The 10,481-nt window shown below is 36.5% G+C and overlaps 1 protein-coding gene across 1 annotated transcript in view; it reads left to right on the top strand.

The window, feature by feature from the left end:
* Window positions 1-611: 611 nt before the first annotated feature.
* LOC107554151 (cyclin-dependent kinase 19-like) overlaps window positions 612-10,481 on the top strand; it is a 51,644-nt gene continuing 41,774 nt past the window's right edge. Inside the window, exons 1-2 of the mRNA XM_016236577.1 lie at window positions 612-848; window positions 3,023-3,098. Coding sequence (XP_016092063.1) covers window positions 721-848; window positions 3,023-3,098 — 204 coding nt within the window. The 5' untranslated portion in view covers window positions 612-720. The remainder of the gene's footprint in view (window positions 849-3,022; window positions 3,099-10,481) is intronic.

Here is a 10,481-nt window from a genome sequence, read left to right as displayed (position 1 = left end):
TCGTGTGCTCTGATCCTCTCAGCACGAGTGCAACTGCGAAACTGATGCGTGAAAACGCATTTATGAACCCTTAGTGGTTTGTGATTTTAATGTTCTTTTTGTAAATATTATTTTGGATCCTAAAGCTCGAGTGTTTTTCTTTTTCTTTTTTTTTTACTTTATGAGACTCTGAAGCAAGAAAGAGTATTAAACAGCAGCTGCTTAAAAATAATAAAATAATAATAATAATAATAACAAATGCCCTTGTAAAGGCGAATAAACGCTGCGCCAGTACATAGGCAACTGGTAATTGGTCCCCGTTTATTCACAAAATATGCTTTGCTTGTGCATTTTACATCACCATCGTGTGAGAGTACTTCAGACGATTTGCGGACGCGAGTTATTATCGTACTTCTGTTAGAATGACAGCTAATGCAAAGTTTGAATATTCCAACAACCTCGAACATTTGAAAGGGAATGGATCGCGGTTTGCGCGTTGTAGTTCACGGACGACCTGCGGTCGTTAACTCAAACCGGCGGATCGATCGGAGTGCACTACATTTCCCAGAAGGCAATCGGCCACAATAACATACGTCATCGAACACGTGACCATTAAGCGGGGCCGACCAAAATCCCAAACAAGGAAATGGTGGGGTAATAAAACGATCGGATCATTTAATTAATGCATGTAATAATTAATATTTTATTTTATTGTAAATTAAGAAACATTTATGGGTTCAAATGGACCACGACTTCAAAACGAGGCTCGCCGCCGAGAGGGAGAGAGTGGAAGATCTGTTTGAATATGAAGGTTGTAAAGTGGGTCGCGGCACATACGGGCATGTTTATAAAGCCAAGCGTAAAGACGGGTAAGATGCACGCGTTTCACTCACGCTACGCGCTTCTGCTGACTGTGTGTGTGTGTGTGTGTGCGCGCGCGCCACTGCTGTGTTCACGTGCTTACCTGTTCATGCTTTCATGGGCGGGAGTTTACATGCTTCGATGTTCAGAAATGCACTTGTGCAGGTTGTCATGCGTGCATGCGTGCAGTGCAGTGTCTGCAGGAGTTCACGTGTTGATCTGTGCAGAAGTTCTCGTTTTCCTGAAAGCGTGGCAGATGTTCAGAAATGCATGGCGACATGTGCAGAAGTGCTACACTGCATGCACACTCATCCTACAAGAGCTCATGTGTGGGTTCATTTATGCATGCAGGGGTTAGGAGTGGCATGCAGCAGTAACCGGTGATCATGCCAGTGCGTAATGCTGCCAGGCACACTGTGTCCTCTACACAAATACCCTAGTGACAGCGAGGTGATCACAGGTTTCTGAGGCAGCTGCAAGCATTGTGGGACACTGTTTTCTGCTGGCACAGCTTAATGCCCACAGCCTTCAAGCAGTTAACTTACAACAGTGTTATATAATAGAATAAGTGATTCAGATCAATCATATTCCATCAGCTGGCTCATTCACACACATTCTTCAAAAGATCTTTTGTGTGGAGCAGAAGAGAGAAGCTCGTACAGGTTTGTTCCAACCTGAGGGTTAGCAAATGACGAGCGTGCAAGTGTTTCAGACGCATTCAACTCTGACTGCCTTGTTTTTCACTGAAAAAAGGTCTTACTGAATTTATTCAATATTTTAGGGCAAGTGTTTGCATTAAATATATGTGTCTTAATTTCAGAAACACCAGTTTAGTTGAACCTAGTCAATGTTCTTTTCAATTACATCAGCTCCGTTATATTGAGTAGATTCCGGTATATTACGGTATATATATTCAAGTCTGTATTTTTGATGAATTTAGATGAATCAGTGTTTAATGTTGGATTATGGTGAGACATATTATGCCCCTTTTTACAATATGTAATATAAGTCTCTGGTGTCCCCAGAATGTGTCTGTGAAGTTTCAGCTCAAAATACTCCACAGATCATCTATTACATCATTTTGAAAATGCCTATTTTGAGTGGAAGCAGAAACGTGCTGTTTTTCGGGCCTGTGTCTTTAAATGCAAATGAGCTGCTGCTCCCCGCCCCCTTTTCCAGAATATAGCTGCACTAAAAAACATCTGTTTTGGTTCTGATTATCATGTTTATCACGCTGAAATCATGCGTACAAGTAGGCTGTGGATTTTGGTATTGAAACATATTGCCCTCATTCTTTGTTAATTGATTGGATTTAGTTTGTGAAAAGTCTCAGAGCAACGGCTAACGTGACCACACCTTGAGTTCATATCATATATTGGTACTTATTCACAAAAAATGACTTCTGATTATAGAGGTATTTAAGCACTTCCCTGGAAAATGTTTGCATTTCATTGCATTGGGTGATAAAACACGCAAACAAGTGTTGTTTACTTTTAAGAAAGGTAGCTCAAGAGCACTTTGCATGTTAAATGTTTTACAGAGTATATATTTGAAATAATAAAAGATAATGTTATCTATAAACAAACATTTTGTGGATCTGAAATGTTGGGACATATTGATAGTTTAATGTAATGAACTACACCTGTGTGAACCTGAGGAGGGCTTTGTACATCTCATGAATGATTTCTTTGGCCGGTTGGTTAAAAATCATTGCAAAGAAGTGTGAAGTTACTTTTGAGAAAATGGATATTTAAATAGTGAATTCTATTCAGCAGACAATCAATCAATAACCATGAGTAATCATGTAAACTAGATGAGGAGTATGAAAACATACTGCTTCAGTAATCATTACAAAAAGAGATTTTTTGCTAGCATCATGAACTTGGAGAAAAGTTATTGTTTAATTCGGTAATATCAATGCACATTATTTAATTATTAGCTAAATGTATTTTAGTTATTATATTAGCAAAAATTAAAGTACATTAGTGTGTAAACAAGCACTTTTTAATGGTTACTACTTTATGATTTATTAATTAAATGCATAATATATTGTTATTCATGTCTTAAATGTAAGTTACTGAAATACAACAGATAGTTGTTTAATAGAGTTATTCATATTCAAACGTGTATTTACGGTATGTGTTTCCTCACCTTTAGTGATGTTGTGTTTGTGTTTTCACAGGAAGGATGAGAAGGAGTATGCGCTGAAACAGATAGAAGGCACTGGTATTTCCATGTCTGCCTGCAGGGAAATTGCTGTGAGTTACTTAAAAGCAAATCTGTTTAACTACGTTGCATACAAGTATTTTTTAATCAGCCGTCAGTTTTTAAAAACAAAAAAATATGTGTACAGTAATTCATTAAGAGAGGAATCCAGCAAGTATGCAGCACTATGAACTCTTAACTGCAATAACTGAATGTTTTGAAAATATAACCATATTTCTTAAATATTAGGCTGCTGTATATGTGTGTTAGTTTGAGATTGGTACGATAGAATAAGTTATCAACCGCTCTGTGACATTTCTTAGGTCACGCAAATCAGCCGTGCTCTCCCACAATCACATGACCAAAGTGTCCTTATTATCATATGACCACCACAAGGTTGAAACTCTGTTGCCATGTTGTTTTTCCCCCAAATTATTTACTTTCCATTTGAAGTAATAAGGCCCGTATGACTGTATTCATGATAAATTGTCATTGTTTTGTGTGTTAGCTTTGTGTAATCCTAATTGCACTTAATTATTGCCCAGCTCATGCGCAATTTGTAAAACAGTCATTTCTTTCTGTACATGTACAGAAAGTTCAAAAATTCTTGTTGCTACTTATTATCTTCTTTGCCTGTGCTTTTGTACCAAAATGAGAGAAATACCCGTCACAGACTCAGGTTTCATGAAGTAATCGTGAATCCTGGAGAGAAATTCAGCGAGGTGTGTTGTGGATGTGGCCAGTCTAGTCAGTCTAGTTTGAATGCAGCCAGTGACTCAGTCGTTCTGTTGCTTTGTAAGAATTGGCTGTAAAATCCTGAGCTTCATTCACAGTGAAGTTCAATGGCTGTCTGGGGCCGTATGTATAAAGCCGCTCAGTGTAAAATTTTAGTCCTAAGTGTGTCTTAGGATTCTAAGAATGATGTTTTTTTTCTAAAAATTCTAAGAATTAGGTCATTTTACTCTTATTCCTAGACTTAAGAATAAGAGAGATTCATAAAGGTTCCTAAGTGTTAAGACTACGTCTCAGCTCCTAAATTATTTAAGAGCGCTGGAGAGGAGACGACAAACACTTTCCAGCGAAGATATGACATATTGGACTTATATGATAATATGGAGTTGATAAAACGATTTTTGTTTTTGTAACAAGATCAAAAAGTCTTTTTTTTTTTGTAACAGACAAAGTAAGAAATGTAATAACCTCTTCCACTCTAACTGCAGAAATCAAAGTAGTAATCACATTTTTTTGGGCTGGAAAATTGGAAAAATGCAGCAGTGCACCGGTGATGACACTGTAAGCAGGGTCTTACATGTTGTGGCACTAACCCCACCAAACACAACAGTGGCCAAAAGTGATGTGTATGATGTTTTTTTTCTAAAAATTCTAAGAATTAGGTCATTTTACTCTTATTCCTAGACTTAAGAATAAGAGAGATTCATAAAGGTTCCTAAGTGTTAAGACTACGTCTCAGCTCCTAAATTATTTAAGAGAGCTGGAGAGGAGACGACAAACACTTTCCAGCGAAGATATGACATATTGGACTTATATGATAATATGGAGTTGATAAAACGATTTTTGTTTTTGTAACAGACAAAGTAAGAAATGTAATAACCTCTTCCACTCAACAAGTCAATGTTCTAACTGCAGAAATGAAAGTAGTAATCACATTTTTTTTGGCTGGAAAATTGGAAAAATGCAGCAGTGCACTGGTGATGACACAGTAAGCAGGGTCTTACATGTTGTGGCACTAACCCCACCAAACACAACAGTGGCCAAAAGTGATGTGTGGAGTTTATTTAAAATTTTTAAATGACCCCACATTTCACTTAAACCATTAAAATACAAAGGACAAAAAAACACTGAGCAGTGTTGCCAACTGCTTTCAATCGAAAGAGGCTAAAACCGGTCACTTATTGTTGCTAGATGACCTCATAAAGGTGAGTTCACTGATCTATATTTATATTTCTATAGATCAGTGAACTCGCCTTTCTGACGTCATGGGAGAGTCAAAAAATGCAGATGAGCTGAAGGCCACTGTCAAAGAAACCTGGGCTTCCATACCACCTCAGCAGTGCCACAAACTCATCACCTCCACCTTTGTCCAAGAAATTGATTTTGTTGCTAGGCTTTTGAAAAAAAAGTCTCTTAAAAAAGGGATGAAGAAATGAAATGAACCTGTGGGTGAGCACGTCTTCGCCATTCAAAATCAAAGCGCACTTTTTCGTTTTATAATGCCGTCTTATTGCTCTTCTTCCTCGTAGGTGCATTTTAAAAATGTTTTCCCGATGAATCCTGGACTCCTGCTCAAAGTGATAAATTAATATAAGGACAGCTACAAAACAAAACCAACAACAAGCCCGCGAAGCTGTCGTGACGGATGACAGCTGTGACAGCTGAGTGGAATCCGTTGCTAGGCTTTTGAAAAAAAAGTCTCTTAAAAAAGGGATGAAGAAATGAAATGAACCTGTGGGTGAGCACGTCTTCGCCATTCAAAATCAAAGCGCACTTTTTCGTTTTATAATGCCGTCTTATTGCTCTTCTTCCTCGTAGGTGCATTTTAAAAATGTTTTCCCGATGAATCCTGGACTCCTGCTCAAAGTGATAAATTAATATAAGGACAGCTACAAAACAAAACCAACAACAAGCCCGCGAAGCTGTCGTGACGGGATGACAGCTGTGACAGCTGGTGGAATCCCGGAAAATAAACCGTGGAACTTTGACCAATGAGAGAACAGTTTACTCGCGCGTGACTTGTATTAACAAATTTGGTCCGTTTAGAAACATTGCCGTGTGAAAACAAACCGCACCAAGAATAAAAAGCAACATTGTAGTAATTTGAATCCCTGTTTCGGAACAAAGCAATCGATCTACAGGTGTGAAAGCACCAACATATACATATAACCTAACATATACCCTATAACATATGTTACTTACATTTCATTAGTCCATAATTGTTCATAATTTATTTGTATGACAGCATGGTCAAAAACTATGACCGCACAATTTGGCATGTTTCATTGCATTATTATCACAAATAAAACAGCTAACTAAGCAACTATGCAATATGCTTACAAAATCTTGCACTTTTTAAAATTTTTATTAATGGTGAAGATGTCAAACTTCATAGGCCGGACATCACTTTTGGCCACTACTATATGGCAGTTTAATGACTTTCCAACTAGGGCTGAACGATTTTGGAAAAGAATCGAATTGTGATTTTTTTTTTTTGCCAATATTGCGATTTAATATGCAATTATTTTTTAAAGCTCTTTATGTTTTGTATTATTCAACAAAGACAAGCTATAAATCAGTGTATAGTATGACTAACACACTATTAGATAGATTAAACACAAATGTTCTTTTCTGTAGGCCAGGCCTATATGTTACGATGAAATTAGGTGATGCGTGAATTGATATGAATGACGTTTTTATTTAACATCTACAATCACAGTATATTGACTGATTTGTTGAACTTCCAACCTTGTGAGCATGTAATAATTATGACAACATAAAGCACTGACAAATAAGCCTGGTGTAAACATTAATATGAAAGTCAGTAACAAATCGCACAAACTAAAGTAGATTGCAGAAATATAAAAACAAACCTGTTGCTTTACCACACTACTTTAGGTAATTCAAAGTCACTGTAATAAACATAGGTAAACATGTGGACTGCACTAAACACTGTCTGTTAACTTTAGACCAGTGCTTCTCAAAATATTTTGGTCGCGCCCCCCTTTAAACTTATAAAAAAAAATCAAAAAATTAATGCTTTTTTAATTTATAAAACCTACAGGGGGAAAAACATCTGCATCACTTGAAACATTGAAAAATAGCATAGAGAGAATAACTTATTATTATTATTATTCTCTCTCTGTTATTTATTTATTTTTTGTGGGTTTCATGCTGTCTGCTTAGGCATAGGACACACACAGGCTTTAATACAGTAGAACCATTATAATCAGTGACACTGTGTACACTGGATTCGACGCGACAAATCCCAACAGTAAACTGATGCCTTGTTCTATTTATGACGTACTGACACAAAGTTAAAATGATTTGCAACGGTCGCTTTGTCGCTTCAAGTCGAACACATCTCTTTACTCTCGCGTGTCACGTGACCGAGTGTAATCGCAGCCTCTGCGATTGAAAAATTTTCGTTTTGTCATATCGCGATATTATCGCAAATGCAATTAATAGTTCAGCCCTATTTCCTGGAGTCGTTGATGGAACTCATGTTCACATCATTGCTGTAAACGTGGAGACATACCAATAGAAAACAAAGCATCGGTAATAATTTGTGATAATTTTGCACAATGCAAAGCATTTAAAAATATATATTTAAATATTAAAATATTTCAGTGTCTTAATTAAATGACTTTATTGTAGTTACATTAAATGATTGGTGTTGTGCTGCTGTGAATTTACATGAGCAGGCTCACTATTGGCTGATTCAGAGGTTGAGGTCAGCTATATTGTGTTGACATCATTGTAGTCCTTAGTTCACAACACTGTCACCTCAGTCAACACTTAAGAATCAGTCTTAGACTTTTCTGAAAGTTGCTTTTAGCTTCTTTATAAAAGTACTTTTACTACTTTTTACTAAGAATATTTTGACACTTAAGGCAAAGCTTAAGACTATTCTTAAGAGCATTTCTGAGAAGGTTTATACATACGGGCCTTGATCTTTAACAGAAATGCAGGCATTACCTAGTGCTTGGTTGAGATAAAGGAAGACTAAGACTTTTCAATGATAAACATGAGCTTATAAATTGCCATTCAAGGTATTAAAAAGACAAGTTAAGAGCTGTCTATGTTGTGAGCAGTGGTAATGAAGGATTAGATGTATGATGTGACAACAGAACCAACTAGTCTGGTGTAACTGAAAAAATTGCTTCGGTCTGAGTACAGAGCCCTGTGGAATTCAACATAGTCTTTAAAAGTGGTTAAATAATGAGGAAGCACATTTTCCTTGGTCTTTTTCCGTGATCATTTTCAAAAAGGAAAATTCTGTCATTAATTATTCACCCTCATGTTGTGCCAAACCCTTAAGACCTTATTTCATCTTCGGAATGCAAATTAAGATATTTTTGATGAAATTCTAAACTTTCTGACCCTCTATAGACAGCAACACAACTGACATGTTCAAGGCCCAGAAAGGTAGTGAGGACATGGTTAAAATAGTCCACGTGGCATCAGTGGTTCAACCGTAATTTTATGAGAATAGTTTTTGTGAACAAAGAAAACAAAAATAAAGACTTTATTTAACAGTTTCTTCTCTTATAATCACATAACAACACTGAAATAGCGCACAGTTTATCTGCCATTTATCTGTTACCAGATGCACGTGAAAGTTGTTGTTGCTAACAAATCAAGTCCAATTTCTTGCAGAAAGAAATGCCAGTAGAAAGAAAAATAGAGCACATAAATGAGGATGATAAAGAATCACTCATCATGTAGAGGCAGGGCCAGTTCCAAAAGCAAATCACTGAGGGTGCTTCATGCACACCTATTTAGACATATTTATATGTTTTTTTTCTGTCAGTTGTTATGATTTATCACTATGCCAGTCATTGCAATTTTGAGAGTTAATTCTGCATTTATATGCGGATGTCATTCCCAAAACATTGCAGTGTGCACCGGAGGTTCATGGAGGTTGCATGGAGGTTCTCGCAAACACAAATAAGCATGGAGCATTTGCCAAATCTGCTTTGCCAGTATCCTATTATTGCAGCTTCAACTGAGTGAATCATAGTCTATGACTGCTGTTATTAATGTATCGTTAACACTTCAGTGTGGTTGCACATTAACATTACACAGTGGTTACTATGAACTAGTGAACAATAGCATTTTTAAATCTGGGCTCATGCCGATTTCTACATGTAATATTCAAATAAAGTAAGAGTATTAGTATGAACTAACATCTAAAAATGAATACACTTAAATTAACATCATAAATGTAAATTAATGTACATATTACTTAGTATCTTTTGAAAGTGTACTGCCCCAGTGACGGATTTGTACCTTTTATTCTGAGAGTGTACAGCCAACAAATTCAGTATTTTAGGTCACAATGGGATGATGATAACTAGGTAATAATAGGGGACTGTAGGATAGATGTGAGCTCAACCACTCTATAAATTTACCTATATGGCCTTTGGGGAAAACATTTTATTTTTGGTTCACTATAAAAATAATAATTATTAGGCATATTATAATTAAATTACCAAAAAAAAAAGGCATTTCATTTGTGTGTGCAGGCTGATGTTTTGAGTGTAACCACTGGTACAGCAATGTCATAGAGAAGACAATTCGAGGCAGTTTTGTAGAGCCTTTATTTGGTAAGTTTGATAACTGTTGCAAATAAAATTCAGTTTTGAGAAGTACAAAATATACTACATAACAAGTATCCAGGTCATAGCAAATATGGTGAGCGAGTGGGATGTTGAGATGATAATCAAGTGAGAGGCTGGAAGCTGCCTTAGTTAATGAAAGTGAAATTTACTGAATTGAATTTACTGAAGAACTGACTTCTCGACTGTGTATGAACTATGTTCTTTAAGTTTTGAGGTACGTAGCATGAATACATTCCCAAATATTTGACATAATCTGCATTAGGTCATCCAGGGCATCAGTTTTTTTCATATTATATAGAAGGCAAGTTTGCAAGTTTGTTTGGCAGGGAGGTAATGATTCTTATGCATTGATCATGAAGTGTTTTTACTGAATTGTTAATCGCTTTTTCTGGTCAATAATCATTTAAAATATTTTTTTAAAAAGCAATGTGCAAAGTGGGTGAAAACATTGATTGATACAGATGGAGCAAGATGCAAGGCAGGGAGCACATGAGAACGAAAAAACTAAATATGTAAGACCAATAAACCTGAAATGGGAAAAAAAACAAACAGGAGTGAGGATCCCAGCAGAGACATTATCTCGCTGTTGAAAAAGCTGCCGACTCATTGCATGGCCACTGCTGAAATTTCATGGGAACTTTAGTGTTATTTTCTAAAAGCTAAAACATTGCCATTTTTGTGGTATTATGTTGCAGGAAAAATTTACTGAGTCTTAAGTCATAGTTGATGCTGCTTTTTTTCTTTTTGTGCATAATGACACATCAAGGAAACGGAATGGAGATTATGTAACAGTCAAGTTGTAAACAGGAGGAAGTAGGATAAACACTACTATTGCTAAAAATTTATTTTTTAGGATTTGTCACAGTGTAATGCAGCTTTGCAAAGAGGCTGTTATGGACTAAAGGATGAGATTCTGTGCCTCGGCAAACTCCACTAATAAATGGCCCATAAACATTTGTGTTTATTTGTATTGGACATGCTCGCCTACCAGCGAATGCACGGGCAGTGCTTGATATTTTCTCTTACGTCTGAGCTGTTTTCTGAATTGTGGGTGGCGATCTTCCTTTTCAAATGTGAGGT

The sequence above is a fragment of the Sinocyclocheilus grahami genome, unplaced genomic scaffold (genome assembly GCF_001515645.1).
Source record: "Sinocyclocheilus grahami isolate Dianchi unplaced genomic scaffold, SAMN03320097.WGS_v1.1 scaffold492.1, whole genome shotgun sequence".
Lineage (NCBI taxonomy): Eukaryota > Metazoa > Chordata > Actinopteri > Cypriniformes > Cyprinidae > Sinocyclocheilus > Sinocyclocheilus grahami.
The sequence above is the reverse complement of the archived record's forward strand: the minus strand, read 5'-3'. Positions and strand labels throughout refer to the sequence as shown.